The sequence below is a fragment of the Solea solea genome, chromosome 13 (genome assembly GCF_958295425.1).
Source record: "Solea solea chromosome 13, fSolSol10.1, whole genome shotgun sequence".
NCBI lineage: Eukaryota > Metazoa > Chordata > Actinopteri > Pleuronectiformes > Soleidae > Solea > Solea solea.
The window spans coordinates 27,567,186-27,587,666 of NC_081146.1; the positions used below are offsets into that span (position 1 = coordinate 27,567,186).

Consider the following 20,481-nt stretch of genomic DNA (forward strand, 5'->3'; position numbering starts at 1 on the left):
AGGAGTAAAACAAAAAGACAGAAGCTTTAACTGTAAAAATGTACAAAAAAGCAAATGTATAGTTTAATATCTTGCTGGTGAAGCTGGGGTTATTCTTACTTCTCAACAGAAGCAAACAGGAGAGCAAAAGGAGGTGAAAGAGCGGCAATAAACTACCTTTGCTGTAATATTTTCCAAGGCTGGCACTGTAGCTGTAGCGCCGATCGATTCCAAACGCCCCTGCAAACAATAAAAGACAAGTCTGCCTTCTTCATTTTCCTCGATCATTAAACAAATCAAAAACAGACTAGCTGTTTTGGAAATCAGCAAAATCAATGCCAGGTGAGAGAATGAATGCCTGCAATGCAACTTTCACCCTTTTATGAAGTGTTTTTTGTGTTATAGACACTTATCAGATGTGCATTGTTGACTGAAGTGGAAGAAATGTTACGCTCAATAAACTTTCCTGTATAAAAAGTCCTTTTTTTCAAAATGTCAACACACTTATTTTGAATCTTGAACAGTTATTTTGAACCTTCAGCTAATGATCGCTGACACTTTCTGCTGATATTTGGGTGTCTTTAAGAAAACTTTAAATATTTTAAATATGAAACGTGTCTTATGTATGTGACTCACAGTACTGCAGGACATTGTTCACTGTCACTCAGAAAAGTCATCAGAGATTTTTGAGATTCATTTTATGACGCTGTGGTCAGAAGGTCGGGAAACAACCCTCTTACTTTTATTGACTTGTAAAAGTTAATCCCATCATTTCATCTGCACATCTCTCTGTGTGTGAGTTGGACGGACCTGAGTCTTTGCGGGGCTCCTGGTGTTTCCAGTCTGCGGGCAGCGTTGCGTTGCTCTCTACACCAAACAGGCCACGCCTCTCCCGCTCCATGTTTTTCACACTACAGAACAGCTGGTTATTGGTGTTCTGTATGGTGGACAGATTAATACAGCAAACATGAATCAGACATGTTTTTTAACATGAAGTAAGAGCAAAGAGCTGTTTTCTGGAATGAGGTGGGCTCATAGCTCTGAATACATGAGCAGCTGTTGTTGACTGAATAATCCGTATTTCTGTTCCAGTGCTGCTCTTCGGTTGCTGTGATTACTGAATGTTTTGCGCGGTCAGTGAAGTGAAATAACAGAGATGACATTCACCTTGATAGTGCGGTCCTGGTTGTTGGGGAGGTGTGGCAGTGGAGGCCTGTTCTGGCTCAGTGTGTGGTAGCTGGGGTTGGAGTAGTAGTGGTGGTAACTGTAGGGAACATCTGCAGGCCAAAACAAACACAGCAAATCATCACAAGTTCCCTCAAGGTCAATGACATGCATCTCTGTGGAGCACTAATTGATAAAACACAACTGTGACAGAGAATCCAGACCATTAAAGTAGAAGAACGACAATAAAAACATCAAACTATAATGATAATGTCTTTTGGAAATGATGTGTGTCCTCTAAAAAAAACGAAATGTTCACGACTCAGCAAACATTTTCACTCCAACATATGTCGTATGACAGAGGACACCACCCACTCTCCCACACTAAGGCCTTAAAGCTGAGTTAGTGGATAAAATGTAGCTCTACAAAAACACTCCTTGTGTTGATGTGAAATCTCATCAGAGGCTTTTCAGAGAATCAATATGCCACTGTCAGTTCTATCACAATCGTGTCTTTATCAATGCAGAGATGTGCCGGAAAATGTATTGGACCAATGGTCTCAACCATTCTCAACCATTCTCAACCACGGTCACGTCCCTCAGCGTCGCCTGACAGGCACAAACCTACTGTGGTGCATTTAGACGCTCGGAGCAGAGCAGCGGTAAAATAAAGGTCAGAGTTTGAGGTTAGGGATGGGAACTAGGATAGCAGTGAGATTAAGGTTCAGGTCAAGAAAAGGACTGAGGTTAGGATAAATTATGATAGAGTTTCCTTCAGTGAGTGTTTGGTTCTGGTTAAAATGGCGGGCACTTCTCTTTGAGAAGCAGGACACACTGTGCGTCCGTGAGGTGATACCGAGGGACATGACGGAGCGGCGGTGTATGACGCTCTTGGAATGAGAATAGGCTGTAATGGTATGTACAATACATGACAAACAAGTTTTGTTGTGGTTAGTGTAGCTACACCACATGCTAACCAATGTCAGCTTTACGATGGGTTCCACAAATATGTACATAAAAGATGTGTTTTTGACCCACATCATTGTTGCCACTGTACCTGGAACGGCGTATTCAGAGTTGACAGTGCGGCTGGTGGAGAAAGAGACGGTGGGTGCGTTGTTCTGCTTGTCTTTCTGCCTGCGGCGATAGAGCAGCAGCAGCGAGAGCAGCAAGACCACCAGGATGACGAGCACGACGATGCCACTAATGGCTCCCCATGACTCCCTCTCACCGGGAGGAAGAGGCACCATGACGCTGCCTGCCTGCTCAGGTGCTTCTGTCATTGGAAAGAGAACAGCAATGTTCTTTAAAGAGCTTGTATGTAACGCACAGGACCATCATTTTAAATGGAGCTGCAGGCGTGTTGGAGCGGAACACATATCGGGATGAAACAATTACTCAATGAATCAATTATTAAACGGTTAAGCTTCTTAAATGTGAATATTTTCTCAGAGTAAAACCTGTGTGCCTGTACCTTGTTTGCAGTCGTCTCCTCCACTTTCACAGACGCAGTCTCCGGCAAACCTGTCACAGATGAGACTGGTCGGGCAGGAGCAGGTCTGTGTGCAGAATGGACCAAAACGTCCTGGACTACAGGCTGAAAAACACAACACACACAGAGGTTCTCATCCTTTTCCAAGCACCTCCCCTTATCACAATCCTAACACTTTTGGATTTGCGTGTTATTATTTGTACCCCAAGAAAGCTTTATCTCCACAGTTGTCCACACACATGATTTCACTAAATAATGAGTTAGACGTGTGCAAGTAAAACCAGTTAGCAATATCAAAGCATAAAGGGCAACAGGATGGTAGGGTGAGTCATCTTTCAATTGAAGGTTGTGGGTTTGATTCCTGGCTCTACTAGTCTACATGCCAATGTGTCCTTGGACAAGACACTTAACCCCACGTTACTGCAGCCTGTGGATGGGCAGTGATGACATAGATGCACAGAGTGAATGAGTGAATCAGAACAGCGCTACTTACCATAATCTCCTCACTACAGTTACATTGAAGCATGCAGTCACACTCACATTTGGAGCAGTCCGTTGCCGTCCAGCCGGGCAAACATTCACAGTGACCATCCCTGTGGTCACACGTGGAGTTGTTGGCACAGGTAATACACACTTCAGAACACTGTTTTCCATAGTAACCAGCTGGACAAACTGTAACACACACAAGCAACCAATGACATTCCCTGAAAGTAGCTTATTTATTTGAGAAGACTTTAGCATCAAATAATACATAAAACTTCATGTAGATGTAGAAGAACTTAAAACCTGAGCCAGACACCTGCGGGGCCATACACCAAACCAAAGTTCAATGGACTGTGATCAGTCGACTCGGTCATTCCCTGCTTTGACTCCCTAACCCTGAGTTGAATCACTGATGTAAATGCCAACCTTGATCACAGTTGTGTCCAGTGTATCCCGGCAGGCAGTCACACTCTCCTGTCACATGATGGCAGCGGTACGACTCTCCGCAGGATGGACAGGACATACTGCACTGCTCACCGTACATACCAGCTCTGCATTCTAGAACAACAGAAAGATGGTTAACCTCACGTATCCCCACTTAATGCTAAGGATAGCATTACGTCACTGTTTAGTGTCCAAAACGATATCAATATCAGTCCGATACAGTCATTTCAGACCTCTTTAACTATTAAGCTGTTAACAACACTTTGGCATTTGACATTCATAAAGAAGAAGAAGAAATAAACAGCCCACAACATGACATTCTGACCAGTATCGGACTGATAGCGATTACTGTACTGTATCAGTTCACCAATAGTTCATTCAATTTAAAGCAGAACAGTGAACATCCATGACAACAATAATCCGTATATCACTTATCACTTATCACAGAATTACATCAGAGAAAGAGAAGGAAAAAAGGGGCGGGGTAAAGAAAACAAAACAAAGTGTTACAACACTATAATGGACCTTATATGGATAGTTCTTAGAAAGTTCATAGTTTAGAAATGACACGTGGATCAGGGACGATGAAGGCAAATCAATAAAACGGGGCCGCGGGGCACCAATCAACACTGCAGCAACCTCTACTTACTTAGTCTGCTATACAGGCGGTTCAAGAAGGGTGCCCACAAAACAACTTTAAAACTGAGCTCAGGTGCTCCACTGGTAGAAACCTTAAATAGCTCTCCATACCACTGATTAACAGGTCTGGACTTAATCTGCTGAAATAGAATGCATCTCCGAGTTAACAAAAGTAGCTTGTACAGTTTAATACAGGAGGGAAAAACGATTGAGCAGAATTACAACATTTGTATGCTCTTAGAAATAAACAAGTTCATTTCCTGTCAGACTTTCCACCAACATTTAAACATCAAAGGGCAGTGCCAAATGCAATGTATGCAAGACCCAACCTCCTGTATGCATTTAACACAAAGGGGAACGATCTCAGGATAGAAAGTACTCATGTGTAATCTATGTGCTGGCTCTCTGTTAGTCTGTTAAAACCTGTTTCCTCTCCAAACTCCATTGCCAAGTCCCTCTTCCATAACCCTTCAATTTTGTCAATGTTACATCAATTGAGGGACTGTAGTTGTCCTGTTGGTGGTGACACTGTAACAAGAATGAGTCGATAACCTGGACCTATTAATAAAATGTCTGACCTGGAGGTAGCCATAATAATAATGAGGTGATACATCATATTTGCATACATCATATTTGGCTGGAGGCAACACTCACTGTTCTGACAGGTGACTCCCCAGTAGCCTGGATGACACACACATTCTCCAGTTTCCCTTATGCAGGTGTCACTGTTGGGGCAATGCTTGAAGCAGGACTGATTACAGTGACGCCCCCACAAGCCCTCTGAACATGAGTCACTGCAGCGAGGACCTGGAGGAAACAAAGAGATCATTTACTTAGATAAAACTGGAGCGTGCTCCATGTTCACACCCACAAGTACACTCTGACTCCTGCGTTAGACATTGAATTTTCATTTTGACTTTCCTGTTTTGTTGCCGTCTAACTTTGTATTGTGTTCTGCGTGTTTTGCTGACTTTGCTTCCTGCTTTATTCTCGCTTGTGTCTTGTTTCACTTAGTTTTATTTCCTGTGTTTGCACTGGTTTCCAGCCTCTGCCCTGATGTGTTTCACCTGTGTCCAATCATTGAGCCAGTCTCTTTGTTGGTTCATCTCAGACTTTTCAGTTTATGATTGTCCTGCTTTGTGTTGCACTGTCTGTTCTTTTTATGTGTTTTTGTGTTTTTGTGTTTGTGCTCCTTCTGTTGTGAGGTCATTTTTGATGTCGATGGCGCAGTTACTGTTTGAAGAGGCAGCGTACGCGTTCTCCAGTCTACCAGGAGGCTGGCCCTCGGCTTGCTAACCCACAGCCAGTTTTCCAACATCTGATGCTGTTTTCTGATGATGTTTCCTAATGCTGTGACCCAACTGACATCTGACTGTTCTGCTCTTGGTGGCCCGGCCTACACCAGCAGCTGTTCACCTGTAGGCAAACGCCAGACTCTGTTTTGGCGTCAGCGACCCAGCTGACATCTGACTCTGTTTTCTAGTCAGTGGTCCAGACAACTCCTTGGTCCAGTCAGTGGTGGCTTTGGTCTCTGGTGGTCCATCAGACTCCAGCCCCTGGTCTCCAGTTGGCGGTGGTCCAGCCAACATCGACCCCTGCGCCCCAGCTGGCTTCATGGCTGACATCTTTTCCTGAGCTTCAGTCAGTGGTGGTCCTCTCAACGCTCAGTCAACAGTGCCTTGGTTGACATCAATCCATGGTCCTCTTTCAATGCCAAAGTTGATGTCATATCAGCCTTTGGTCTCCTGCTATCCCTCCGTTGAGAACTAGCATTCGTCGACGCCCACCAGCTTGGCATTGACCTCCTGCTAGAACTCTGCAGAGGTCTTGGCTTAACCCCAAGCCTCCAGATAGGTTGTAGCTTCCTTGTCAGTCCCTATTGGACCTCCAGAGGGGTCCTGGCTTCACCAATAACCCCCTTCTTGACCACCAGAGAGGTCTTGGCTTCATCCCAGGCATCCAGAGAGGTCGTGCTTCACTATCACTCCCCTTCAACCTCCAGAGATGTCCTCACCTTCCTCTTCAACCTTTGGAGAGGTGCTGGTCTCCCAGTCAGCCTCCTGGTTGACCTCTGGAGATGTTGTGGCTTTGTCTCAGACCTGGTCTTCACCTTCCTGCCCAGCTTCTCAGTTCTTCTCTTTAACAGCATCCCTTGATTTATCTGCTCTCAGGTCATCTGCTCACTGTTTCTCATTTTTTGTTGTTGAACGTTTTATCCACACCTCCTGCTTGATTTGTGTTTTATTTATTCTTTCGTGTTTGTCTTTATCAAAGATTCTTTTGTTGAAATAACTTTCTGCACTTGGGTCCTATTTTGCAATCCTTCACAGTATAAACAGTAAAATGTGTTCTGCTATCAAATGTAAAAGAATGGTTCCTTCCAGTGGACCAGAGGTTTGTTTTAAACCATTAGTTTTAAATTGAGTATAACAATACTGACCACTTTCCAGGGCATGGCATAAGCTACTGACACATATTCATGACATATTAAATGTCAGTATGTCAGTATGACACATTTAATATGTCACAGAAAAGGAATAAGATCCTGGCTTTTCATTTTCATTACAATTATATTCTTCAGTTTTGCCTTAATACTTATTGTACTTATTGTAATCCTTTATCCAGACATTTATTTTCTATTTGGAAGACATGTGGGATGATATTGGACAGAATGCTGATGTATTATTGCAGATGTTTGTTTTCACACAGATGTTGACTTTCAGGTTCACTCAGTTCAATTGAGCTGAGGAAGCTACATGCAAATTATGCTGCTCACCCATGAATAAAACTTATTATATTCATTTCAATATTCACTGGTTTGACTGACACCTACATGTTTTCTGGCTGTGTATGTTTTGATTCATTCTGCTGACAGAACAGTTCAATCAGAGGATGAAAGAGGTGAAACATCCGTGGCTGGCTCACTTGTATGTGACAAGACATATCTTTGATGCCAAAGCCAAGTTGGAAGCGACACAAGGAGGACGCCGTCACTTACCCCACCAGCCTGGCAGACAGTGGCACTCCCCGGTGGTAGCTTGGCAACCATCGGCACGGACACAGTCACACCTCTTCAGACAGCCTGGACCAAACGTGCCCATCTGCACATATGAACAAATGCCAACAGGCAAAGAACGGTCAGGGGAATCTCTTTAGTGTTCAGCCAGCTCAGCCGGACTCACACTAAGTACTGCACTGTAAGAGTGTAGCTACACAGACAGCCTGGTGGTTTGGCAAAGGCAGACTATGAATACGTAGAGAGTGAGGTAAGAGATGCAGAGTGTTTAGTTCTGATTCTCACAGTTATGATGTATGTCTTTGTCTTATCAAAGTTAACTGTTCATTTGTCTGCTCAACATGACATAAGATAAATATGGAGTGGATTTTCTTATCTTAGCGTTTGTGTTACATCACAACCAGATACACGTTTTAATGTGGAAATGCGTTTTAAGTCCAGAACATTTTCTGAATAAATGAGAATAAATGTTAAATGTGCTTCTCCATTTGTTTGAAATATTCCTACTGTCATTATATCCACTTGTTCTGTGCTGTGTATGTTCATGTATATAAATACCCAGTGCTTAACAAATGCATTAGACTAACTGTCATAAAAACAACATTTGAAATCTTTCAAAAACTTGGTCAAACCCAAAAAAACATATTGTTTAGCAAATAACAAACTGAATTCACATTTTTATTGCACAATTTGAGAGTTAGTGTTTCATTTTACCTTCATGTAGTTTACAGATCTTTGATCTTTTGATTGACAGCATGATGTATCAATACCTGATACAAACCACACTAAAAAAACCCTGAACTGTGTAAGTTTTGCAAGTTTAAAAAAACCGATAGAGCAGACCTATTATTTATTATACATATAATAAAAATAAAATAATAAATGTTATTCTTATTTGAGTATATGTAATGATAATGTAATATAATGATGATATGTCTACGGTGCGACACAGCATGTTGTTTTGCTGAGGCGATACTATGCATGACGTCGAGTGCCGTCACTGGAGGAGGCAATGAGCAAGAATCAGACCTAATAACGCCGAACTCGAGATCAAAAGACTTCAAAATCCTGAAACCTTGTGTTAATCTCCAACATTTAGCAAGGAAATGTCTAAAATCATCATTTACCAGAGGAGTCTGGTGTCTCTCCCTCTCGCCTCGACACGTCAGCATTTCTGTTAATGCCTTAGTCCTCGTGTTACACACTCACATACATGCTTTAGTGGCTTCTCTACATGTTTGTTGAACACAAATTTCCATACCAGTTTGTTTAAGTTAATATTTTGTACAAACACTGATGACCAGCGGTGTTCAGCAGTCAGCACCAAGTATGTATGTGTGGTTAGTGACTCATTTTCCTGTGTTATGACACAGTGAGAAGCGATTCCTTCTCTAATACCTGAAAACACTTACAGGGCATGGTTGGTCACAGTGTGGCCCCTGCCATCCGGCCGCACAGGTGCAGGTTCCATCGGCAGGGTGACATTTTGCCCCGTTTGCACAGTGGCACGTGCTGTTGCATCCTGGACCCCAGGTTCCCTCGGAGCAGGGGGTGGAACAGTCCGGTCCTTGCCAGCCTGCAGGCGCATGGCAAACATCAGTCACACTTACCCGATCATCAACAATTCAAATGGTAAAACAATTCACCACATTACCTTCTTTACAGAAGCAGGTCCCATCAACTGGTGAGCAGTCAACAAAGTGATCACAGGAGCACTCCAGAGAGCAGTTTTTACCATATGTGCCACTTTTACATGGATTCTCACAATGAACGCCCTGCAAATAAGGATAATATGTGAGATACTTTACTGTCACTGTAAGAACATACAACGCAATTCAGTGGTAATTGGTTAAAGTGGTTGTATTAGATATTGACAAACAGTCGGTTCTGACTGAGCTAAAATGCACTGAAAACATAGCTGCCCCAGGGACACAGGGGGAAAAAAGATTATGGCCACTTCACAAAGCATTCGTCTTTTGATTCTTTAAAATCTGTGCTCCTGTGTTGGTTCTCAGCACATGGGCCATGAACAACGCAGTGTCAGCACTCACTATGTATCAGTACCTCACACACACACACACTTCAAAAAACCTGAACTAACCCTTTAAGTCACCTAAACAGACACATGACACTAATAACTGTTTATTGTCTACCTCTCGTAGTGTTTATATATGTATATATATATATTTTTTTGTCATTTGTGTAACATTTAAGTTTATTCCCAGAGCGACTGTGAGAACGTTCCACGGTGTGTTACTGTGTAACATGTGACAAATGAACAAATGCACATTCTTAAATACAGAAACGTAATGAAACCGCTCCACTCACCGTGAACCCTGGTGCACAGTGACACTGTCCAGTGGCGCTATCACACACACCTCCATTCACACACAGACACGGCTCCAGGCAACCGTGACCATAGAATCCATGAGCGCACGTCTCATTACAGAACAGTCCTGCCCAGCCCGGCTGGCACGTGCACTCTCCTTTCATCGGATGACAGCTGGACGATACAAACACAGGTAAATGTGCTTAAAGAACCGCGCTGTGTGCTCGTGTAATGTACGTGTAATGATGCACTTATTTGAACTATAGAAATCAGAATACTCTCAATAGTTGAACAGACCTCGTGCAATAAGGCCAGCAGTAGTAGTGGTTAACAGGTTAAGTTCTACATGTTACCAGTTAAACATGCAGAAACATTGGAATGATTGTCTTTTATAACTTTTACTATTTTTTTTCCCCTGTATATATTTCTGGTTCAGCGGAGGAGTAGTGGCTAGCACTGTTGCCTCACAGCAAGAAGATAGCCGGTTTGAATCCCAGTCGACCGAGGGAGTTTGTATGTTCTCCTTGAGTGTGTGCGTGTGCGTGTGTGTATGTGTGTGTGTGTGCGTGTGCGTGTGTTCTTTCCGCATTGTCTGGTTTCCTCCCACAGTTAAAAAGCATGCAGAGGTTAACTGGACCCACTAAACTGACCCTTGATGATCCCCCATGACCCTCATGTGGAGGATGAAGTGTGTGTATGAGTATTGAGCCACTGACTGAAAGGTCTGCTCTCACCTGAGTGTGTGTTTGTCCTGGCAGAGACAGGAGCGTTCGCAGTGCATGCCGTATTTTCCCGGTGCACACATCCTGTCCCTGCACTGCGGGCCACTGAAGCCCGGCTCGCACAGGCAGCCTCCGTCGATGTTGTAACAGCGAGCTCCGTTAGCACAGTCACACACACCTTTGCAGTCCTGACCGTAACTTCCTGCTGCACACTCTTCATTACACCTGAGGGCACGACACACACACACGCACACACACACACACACACACACACACACACACTCAGAGGGCTGTCTACACAAATGTCCGCCGCTGTTTGAACACAAACCACAAACTTCTGTTTGGTGTTGTGGCGAGCCAGTTTGATGTTACTTATTAGAATGTACTCTTCTCTCTCTGCTGTTTGTTATTTCGCTGACTTGTTTTCGGGGGAAAAAAATACAATATGGCTCAAATTAACAACTTACTAAAAACAGTCGTCAGTGATTTATATCAAAGGACATCAAATGGATGACTTTGCCAGAACATCTAACCAAGCGGAGGATTTTATTACGCTGACTCCCTAAGAGACAGCTCTGTGTTTTGGTTCTGCAGTTGCACTTGAGAAAGAAACAGTTAGTGATTAAAGGAGACATTGCAGATGACAGGAACTGGGCTACAGCGCAGCCTCTTGCACAATCAAAGCAAAATAAGGCACATTGGTGCACTTTTATATATTAACATCCATATTTCTCAAAAGTGTACATATGCATGTATGTTTTGGTTGTCCTTGTTTTCTAGCTGCATCTTTTTAGTACAGCAGGGCAATTAAATCACATTAAGTCACATTCATAAACACACCTGTTACCAGCGAAACCTTTCGCACACTGACACTGCCCAGTTTCAGGGTTACATTTCCCGCTGTTGTGGCAGACGCACTCCTCTGCACAGTTTGGCCCGAACCTTCCCTCGGGACATCGCTCCGTACACACTGCACCCTGCACAACAACACTCACAGTCACATCACAGTGTGTGTGTGTGTGTGAGAGAGTGTGAGTGTGTGACACAGTGATTACAATCCTCTTCTTCCATAAACCAAACAAAAACAAAAACTATGAATCTAGCGTTTATCCAAAGAAGTCAAAATCTTGTTATGAAAAAGTGTGTGTGTGTGTGGGGGGGGGGGGGGGGGGGGGAGGGGGGTTGAGAAAAAGTTTGAAGGTCGCTGGAGGAAAACACATGAGGTCATTTAGAAGTTGCAAACCTCCACGGATCATGAGGGTTCGTGTCAAACGTACCGTCCATCCGGGGGGACAAGCACAGACGCCTTTGCCCCGACAGATGCCCCCGTTCTGACAGGGGCATCGCACCTGGCATTTCCTGGGACACGACTTCTCACAGCTGGTGGAGAAGAAAGAGGAGAAAGAGGATTTAAGACATTAGTCATTGGTCTTCTTTACTTCAGTTACTAGTTGAATGTATTGCTATTGTGACTCCCACACGATTATAATTCCCACTATTGTCTACATTTATGTTTCAGTTCTTTGTAAATATGATGCTTTTGTCATTTGCTGAGCTTGTTTCTGACCTCAGGTCTGAATCTGTGTGTTTGACTTGACCTTGACCTTGACCTTGACCTTGACCTGATGGTTCAGTACTTCGACACCAACACTGAACAGGAATAGAGCTGAATGGTTGTTTTCGACTCCTCTGTTAAATACTGAGATTTTAGAAATGTCCTTCATTTAATGAATGAATCACTAAAACGTTATGTATTTGTTATTCTATGCACTGTTCGACATTACGCTTTGACTTGAAATACAATAACTTATCTACGTTTATCTCTTAGTTTCTGAATTGCCCTCGAGTCATTTCAAAATGTCCGTTGACTTATCCACTGAGAATAATGAAGTAGGATCGTTTATATGACCCCAACATTTAATTTTAACACTACTCTTCTACTAAAAGTAGAAGGAAAAAAAAATCAGAGGCTCCCTGATTATTGTAAAACTTGGCAGAAACAAAACCTTGTGGGAATCACCAGCACGACTGGAACGTGCCTTTGACCAGTCGCCATATTTGGCTTAAACAAGTCAGTGCTACAATATTATATTTGAATTATATGAACTGATTTGGACACAATTCAGCCAGCGTAAAGACACATCTAGCTTTAAGTGGTTTGTTGTACTTTCACATTGGCAGAATCAGTTTCCACTAACAGTTTTCATTGCTTATTCATCCTCAGGGGCGTTTAAAAATCCAGGCGTAACAGATGATTCATAGATTACAATGTAGTAAATCAGCAGCTTTTTTTCCATGTAGAAATTAAGATGTGGTCAAATAATAAAAACTGGCCCTGAACTTTCAGTGGCTGACAGATGTTCTGAGAATAACATCAAATAACCCTTACCCTAAAAATGGCTCATACCAAAAAGGGAAATTGTGTCATTGTGTGTCAGTGTGTATTAGTGTGTGTCAGTGTGTATTAGTGTGTGTCAGTGTGTGTCAGTGTGTGTTAGTGTGTGTCAGTGTGTGTGTCATTGTGTGTCAGTGTGTGTGTCAGAGTGTGTCAGAGTGTGTCAGTGTGTGTTAGTGTGTGTCAGTGTGTGTCAGTGTGTATTAGTGTGTGTCAGTGTGTGTCAGTGTGTGTTAGTGTGTGTTAGTGTGTGTCAGTGTGTGTCAGTGTGTGTCAGTGTGTGTTAGTGTGTGTCAGTGTGTGTTAGTGTGTGTTAGTGTGTGTCAGTGTGTATTAGTGTGTGTCAGTGTGTGTCAGAGTGTGTTATTGTGTGTCAGTGTGTGTCAGTGTGTGTTAGTGTGTGTCAGTGTGTGTGTCATTGTGTGTCAGAGTGTGTCAGTGTGTATTAGTGTGTGTCAGTGTGTATTAGTGTGTGTTAGTGTGTGTCAGTGTGTGTTAGTGTGTGTTAGTGTGTGTTAGTGTGTGTCAGTGTGTGTTAGTGTGTGTCAGTGTGTGTTAGTGTGTGTCAGTGTGTGTCAGTGTGTGTTAGTGTGTGTCAGTGTGTGTCAGTGTGTGTTAGTGTGTGTCAGTGTGTATTAGTGTGTGTCAGTGTGTGTCAGTGTGTGTCAGTGTGTGTTAGTGTGTGTCGGTGTGTGTTAGTGTGTGTCAGTGTGTGTTAGTGTGTGTCAGTGTGTGTTAGTGTGTGTCAGTGTGTGTCAGTGTGTGTTAGTGTGTGTCGGTGTGTCAGTGTGTGTTAGTGTGTGTCAGTGTGTATTAGTGTGTGTCAGTGTGTGTCAGTGTGTGTCAGAGTGTGTTATTGTGTGTCAGTGTGTGTCAGTGTGTATTAGTGTGTGTCAGTGTGTGTCAGTGTGTGTTAGTGTGTGTCAGTGTGTGTTAGTGTGTGTCAGTGTGTGTTAGTGTGTGTCAGTGTGTGTTAGTGTGTGTCAGTGTGTGTCAGTGTGTGTTAGTGTGTGTCAGTGTGTGTCAGTGTGTGTTAGTGTGTGTCAGTGTGTATTAGTGTGTGTCAGTGTGTGTCAGTGTGTGTCAGAGTGTGTTATTGTGTGTCAGTGTGTGTCAGTGTGTGTTAGTGTGTGTCAGTGTGTGTCAGTGTGTGTGTCAGTGTGTTTTAGTGTGTGTCAGTGTGTGTCAGTGTGTGTTAGTGTGTGTCAGTGTGTGTCAGTGTGTGTCAGTGTGTGTGTCAGTGTGTGTCAGTGTGTTTTAGTGTGTGTCAGTGTGTGTCAGTGTGTGTCAGTGTGTGTTAGTGTGTGTCAGAGTGTGTGTCAGTGTGTGTCAGAGTGTGTGTCAGTGTGTCGCGACACTGATGGCCAGTATGTGGCTCTCACGTGTGGACACGTGTGTTGTCAGTTGGTCGACTTTGGTTTGTTTGGTGGATGAGCATGAAACCTTGTTTCCACCATCAGGGTCCAAAGAGGATTCAAAATAATGAATGTGATGTTGTCCTGCTGCCCTGTCACCATGAGGCTGATGTGTTTGAGGGGAAATATTTTGATGACTATGGCTGAGGTGTCAGGACGTTTATAAACCTTTTTTCAACTCCTGGTCAAACAAGAGCAGTGTATATGTGTGTTCTCTCCAGTATATAAATGGTAAATGGTCTGTATTTATTTAGCGTTTTCTAGTCGTGCCGCTGACCATGGACACATCAACATGTAGACTAGCGGAGCCTAGAATCTAACCCACAACCTTCAAGTTTAAAGACCACTTGCTCTACAACTGAGCGACTGTTCCTGAGCTTATTCAATTTATTAAATTGATTTATTTGTAGCCTCTGCTACAATATTAACAGTGGTTGTTAAATGATTTATTTTTGTAATGGTTCAAATCTTATTTTCATGTTACAGCGGCGCAAGTAGCTTTAAATCACTCAGCTTCCCCCGACTCTTCTTTCCCTCTCTCCCTGACACACACACACACACACTACTGTTGTGGGGTCGATGATCAGCTCCGCTAGTCTTCATGCCGATGTGTCCTCGGGCAACTTAACTTAACCCCATGTTGCCCCTGACAGCTGTGCATGCGTGTGCATGTGTGTGCATGCGTGTGCGTGTGAGTGAAAGTGTGAGTGAATGGGTGAATGGCAAAACTGTAGTGTGAAGCAGCTTTGAGTGGTTAACTATTGACACACACACGTTTGTGCAGCATTCATAATGAGGACACTTTTCCAGTTGTAGCCCGACTCGACTTTTTTTGCTTTTCCATTAGCGAGAGTACCTGATGCTTTTTCTACCTTAACCATCACAAATAAAAGTCTAACCCTAACTTAAAGTCAGTATTAACCCTAACCCTTAAACCAAGTCTTAACCCTCAAAAAGCCATTATAAGGACAGGCCACAATGTCCTCACATTCCATAATGTCCTTATCCCTATAGTTTATTATCTTTTTGGTCCTCACAAAGATACTAATATGACTTCACTGGACATTAGCTTGACTTACATTCATTTCTTGGTGACTCCAGTCGTAACCATAACTACGAGTGGCCTAACCATAACACTAACCTTTATCTTATCCTAACCAAACAAGTCACAAGTAAAATTACGACGACTTGCTTTTTGTCCCCATAAGGAGGACAAGTCCCCGTAATGTGACTGTGTAAACAGATTTAGGTCCTCACAACATGAGTAATACCTGGAACACACACACAATCATGAGATCAGATACATCTGTACTGTCAGATTCTCATGAACACACATGACATCAGTGTGTATTTGAATCCACGGTGAGCGAAGCCAGATCTGATCATATGTGATCACAGGAGACGCATCTGGGACACATTTCCATGTCAGGTGTGAACAGGCTTACTTAACGCTATCCACATGTGATTGGGATCACGGAGGACAGATGTTTCTACCAGGACTGGATGGTGTCTAAAACACACATGGGCAACACATGACCGGAGAGTCAGATCCGCTTTGTCTGGCCCCCAAAAAAACAAATAAAAGGCAACATTATATACCTTTAGCTACGTTGGTCACATTACACTGGACATAAAGTGAGATGATATGAAGTTACTGCAAAAGCAAGTCCTCACAGGATGTACACTATCAGTTTATGAGTTTATTATTATGACTTATTAGCACTAAAGCGTTACAATATCATAAAAGTTATTGTCCGCCACTGTTTAGTTGTAACACAATCGGTGAGTTGGTGCCTTGTGGCAGCGGCTCTGATCAACCCTCCATCTGACGGTTTGTATTTACAGTATATAACACTTTTCTAGTACACTACAGTTTTGCCATTCACCCATTCACACTCATTCACTCACACTTTCCTACAGTGCAGCACATTTTCTGTCACTCATCTTTCATACCCATCGACATGCATTCACATCTGATTCTAATAGCAGGTCTGAGGCTCTAATTGTTTGTATGAGCGAGCATTGACTTGCTTTACAACAGATAATGAATGGAAAGATCATTTCAGGCCTGTTGTTGCTTCAAAAGTACATTTTTCATCAAATTAAAACTCATTTTCAAATTGACGAAATTGTCTGCTCCTCCATTAAGAAAATCAATCGAGTAACTTGACATCTGTGAGTGTAAAGTTACTCACAATGTTCCAGTGAATGCGTCCCGACACACACACTCTCCTGTTGCTTTATCGCAGGATCCTCCGGTCCCACACTTGCACCTCTGCAGGCAGCCTTTCCCAAAGGTTCCTGCTGGACACGACTCCTCGCAGTGTCGTCCGATAAACCCGGGGAAACACTGACACTGGCCCTTCACAGGATCACACAGAGCTCCGTTCTCACACTTGCATTGCTGACTGCATCGCGGGCCCCAGTGTTTGTCATCACAGGCTGTGAATGAACAGACATCACATGTTACTGATTATGAAGGATATTGTCCAGGAATATTAAAAATATCTGTCTGATCATTTAATATCCACTCTTTTTTGTGGAAAATGTCTTTAAAAATATATAAAATATTAAAAACAACTTGATTTTCCAGAAGACAAGTTTCGACACCCAGCTTCACATTTAGACCAGAGAGGCCCTCCTCGCTTTCATTGCCCACATTTTCCAGTGATTCAAAGCAGTTGGTTTCCAGTAATGTGTCTGCGTCTCCAAACGCTGCAGTGTTGCAAATTCAATAAAAACAAAAAAAAACCTCATTACACATGATTATTGTCGCTTGCATTAAGATGAAGTCTGAAGTTTGTTTTTGCTCCTTTGTCGTCCTTTTGGCGTACACATATGGAAACATGTGACGTCATTAAAGACACGCAGAGACAAAATGTGATTAGGTTTTCAGCAGCAATGAGAGGGACAACAGGACTGGAGAGAGACAAAGAGTCCTTGAGAGGGGACACGCTGTCTTTTCTCCACATCCAAATCATGTAGCATTAGCTCAGGAGGTTTGAGTTACACACACATCATTTCAAACTGGCAGGGAGATTTGCATGGAGATCCCGAGTCAGACATGTTTTTAAATGGTTAATTTTACAGAAGCCTGGAGATGAGCTCTGTGGGGAGGGGGTTTCGTGCAGTCTGGAGATTCACACAAGGTTTGGATTTCAAATTCACGATGAAGAACCCAGATTGGTCATGGGCTCATTCCTCAAATTTCTCATCAATAACACCATCAAGAACATGTGATATCCAATAGCAATGACGTAGCAGATGGACAGACAGGCATCATTTATCTTGTCTGATTCTCTTCAATGATTTCATGCTGACCTCAGAGAATCATCTGTTTTTTTAATGTTCATGCAAACTACAAAGCTGAGGAGTCGAGTCAGAACATGCATTTCTGACATTTTCATTGTAAAATAATCATTAATGCTTGTTTTATCTTATGTGCACATACACACATACTCTTGTGAGAAATCCTTTTCACAAGAGCGGGACAAAGAGACAACCCCAAACTCAACTTTGGACACTATAAGACATAAAGATCTACAGTAACTACGACACGGCTTAGAGCTGCACGTTCTCTGTGTTTGTGTTCACGGCCCCCACCTTTGCATCTGCAGGACACATGTCCTACCACGGCTTTAAAAAGTACAAGGACTGCTTTGACAATAACAGAGGGTACACAGAGGGTAGATGTCGAGCCAAATTTGGTTTGGAGCGGCGCTGCGCTGCCACAGACGTTAATATTTATCGCAGTATCTCGGAACAGGACCCTGGTCTCTCTTTTGTTTAAATGAGTCCTAACTTGACTTGTTCTCTTTGTGGGTATCTGAGAGGCACACTGACTGATGACAAAGTCAGCTGGAGCAGCCATCATGTTTATGCAGACATTCTTCTGTAGAGCGGGGAAGATTTAGTGAGTGATCTGCAGCGCTGTCAGTGAAAAGACCTGAGCCTGGATATGTCCACGCAGCACATGAGTCAATGGCTGAAATTTACCAGCTTGGACAAGGGACATTTGAGACACCAGCTGGCAGAATCTGAACCAATATCCACGTTTTCCATCTGTTTGTTTACACATGGTTCACCAAGTTCAAGTCCTCTTCAGCCAGTGTCGCTGAGTTTGTTTTCCCTCTTCAAATACTAATTTAGTCAAAGTGAGTCCAGCTGTGATGTCATCGTTTTCATAGGGAGCAAAACATCGACCCAAAGTTGGAAGAAGTTTGAGGATCAGGAGTGTTTATGGTCATATTCCTTTGTTTTCATGTGTTCCCCAAACTTCCTACATCTAGACCCACTTTTTAAAGACCCAAATCCCAATATGCTGTAAATCATAATAAGAGCAACTTATACTACTATCATTTTAATTGGTAACCAAATTATTTCAAAGAGATTCAAAGATAAATGAATTATGAAGGGTGGACATTTCTAGCAAAAATGTTATTTGAATATTCAATGGTAAATGGTCTGTATTTACATTCAAAACTGATTTACACAACAGTTTTTGACATTCAATACTCTCTCTCTATAATCTCTATTTTATTACAACTTTGTTTTATATACATTGATTCATGTATATATACATATATCAATGTATATATACATATATACACATTGATATATGTATATATACATATATCAATGTATATCAATGTATATACAGTATACATGTATATAAAAAAAGCCGCCACCTACAAAAAAAGGGTCATACACTCTCATATTTCTCTCGCACTCATTGACTGTGATAAAACTCATTGTTTCGATAAACTTCTGCGATGTCACAAGGTTTATTTCCGTCCAGTGTTGGATTCATTTTTCACCAAGATCTTGTGTTGATGACGGGAGAGTCAGACCGCGGCACAAAGCCTTCTCCAGCACATCCCAAAGAGTCTCAGTGGGCTTAAGGTCTGGACTCTGTGGTGGGCATATGTGTGAAACGGATGCCAGGTAAATCAGGGACGTTAATGACAGGAACTGACTTCTAAGCTTTAGCAACTGACCGTAAAATCACTGCCTGATGGCTAAACAGTGTTTGGAACACTGTGGCCAAAGTTTCATGTTGCTTGGATACACTGTTGAAACGTCCTTTGTTTGACTACAAGTCTGTGCCACACATGCTGTGAATTTTGGTAAGAAAACTTCAAAAGAAATTACACGACGAGGCTAAAGTTACAGATTTATTTCTTTTTAAATGAAATAAAAATGTTGTGCTCAAAGTATGAGTTACAGCAAAATGTCAATGACCTGAACTGTGTTTGACAAGCGTAACAAAGACTATGGAGTGAATGTCTGTAACAATTTTGGTAGCATTCAATTGTTCAAATAAAGATGTAAATGATGTTGAATTGCGTTACAATAATAGACGTTGACAAAAACCTCAAGTCTGTTGGATGCAAAGGTGATTGTGACGGAAATGTAGAAATCTTCTTTCACAATAATCATCATATAATCAAGTGTGCTCGAACTCTGGGGATCCATCATTTCACATGATAGTTATTCTTTTCTTCTTTCTTCATCACTACAAAGGTATACTGTTCTCATTACATACATATGTACACAGGTTCTATTGTGAAGAACATTGGTTCAGTCCTGGGTCAGGCGGGCTGTGGGCTGTGCCTGCTCGACATTCAGCGACATATGTTTTGGCTATGACATCGGCTTTCATGTCAGAGGTCAGCGCACACTAGAAGTAAAGAAAATTGAGTTAACTGCATTAAATCGTTTAATCGGCTGTATTAATCACAATGATTATGTATTTTAGTACTATTCTTAATGGAAATGTAAAAAAAAGAGTTCTGTACTGTACCAAACCGGACCGTGCCACTCAGTGGAAACACGGCTTTTGACATAAAGCAACTTAATAAAGACATAATGCGACCTTCTCCCATCAGCCCTAAAACTCAGGAAGTCTTCTGAAGCAAAGCGACGACTTCTGGCATTTTCCATGACAACCTGATCACCTCGGCTACAGCAGTGTTCACTTCTCTGACTTGTTGTGATGACTCGGGTCAAATTACCAACCCTGGCTTTAACATGGAGGAAACTATGAGAAGTCCACATGTGAAAAGTGTTTGTGGAAACAAACAAAAAAAAAGCCTGAATTCTGAGATTAAAGTCAGACTTCTGGCCGGATTCAAACAAAACCAAATGATTTTATTTTCAAAAACAACAATAATAACAACAATAATAACAATGAATAAATGAATGAATGAATGGTTGCATTATGTGTACAGTCATCCCTTCACTTCCAGGATTTTGATTTAAACAGAAATCAGTGATTGACACAAACATTGTAACTCTCCTCACAGGCTGTGAAGACATTTTAGTTTGAGCAGTGATTCCAGTGAGTTGTTGGTGCCACATCATCGCCTGGACTGAGCTTATGAAGCAGATGCTGCAGAGACTG

The 20,481-nt window shown here is 42.4% G+C and overlaps 1 protein-coding gene across 1 annotated transcript in view; it reads right to left on the reverse strand.

The window, feature by feature from the left end:
• pear1 (platelet endothelial aggregation receptor 1) overlaps nt 1-20,481 on the reverse strand; it is an 80,739-nt gene that overhangs the window by 22,693 nt on the left and 37,565 nt on the right. Inside the window, exons 6-21 of the mRNA XM_058647512.1 lie at nt 16,274-16,520; nt 11,546-11,648; nt 11,109-11,245; nt 10,281-10,493; nt 9,546-9,720; nt 8,872-8,992; nt 8,630-8,793; nt 7,200-7,302; nt 4,856-5,008; nt 3,545-3,676; nt 3,176-3,307; nt 2,618-2,740; nt 2,201-2,419; nt 1,147-1,256; nt 790-916; nt 157-219 (exon numbers count right to left, since the gene is read on the reverse strand). Of these exons, the coding sequence (XP_058503495.1) occupies nt 157-219; nt 790-916; nt 1,147-1,256; nt 2,201-2,419; nt 2,618-2,740; nt 3,176-3,307; nt 3,545-3,676; nt 4,856-5,008; nt 7,200-7,302; nt 8,630-8,793; nt 8,872-8,992; nt 9,546-9,720; nt 10,281-10,493; nt 11,109-11,245; nt 11,546-11,648; nt 16,274-16,520 (2,322 nt within the window). The remainder of the gene's footprint in view (nt 1-156; nt 220-789; nt 917-1,146; nt 1,257-2,200; nt 2,420-2,617; nt 2,741-3,175; nt 3,308-3,544; nt 3,677-4,855; nt 5,009-7,199; nt 7,303-8,629; nt 8,794-8,871; nt 8,993-9,545; nt 9,721-10,280; nt 10,494-11,108; nt 11,246-11,545; nt 11,649-16,273; nt 16,521-20,481) is intronic.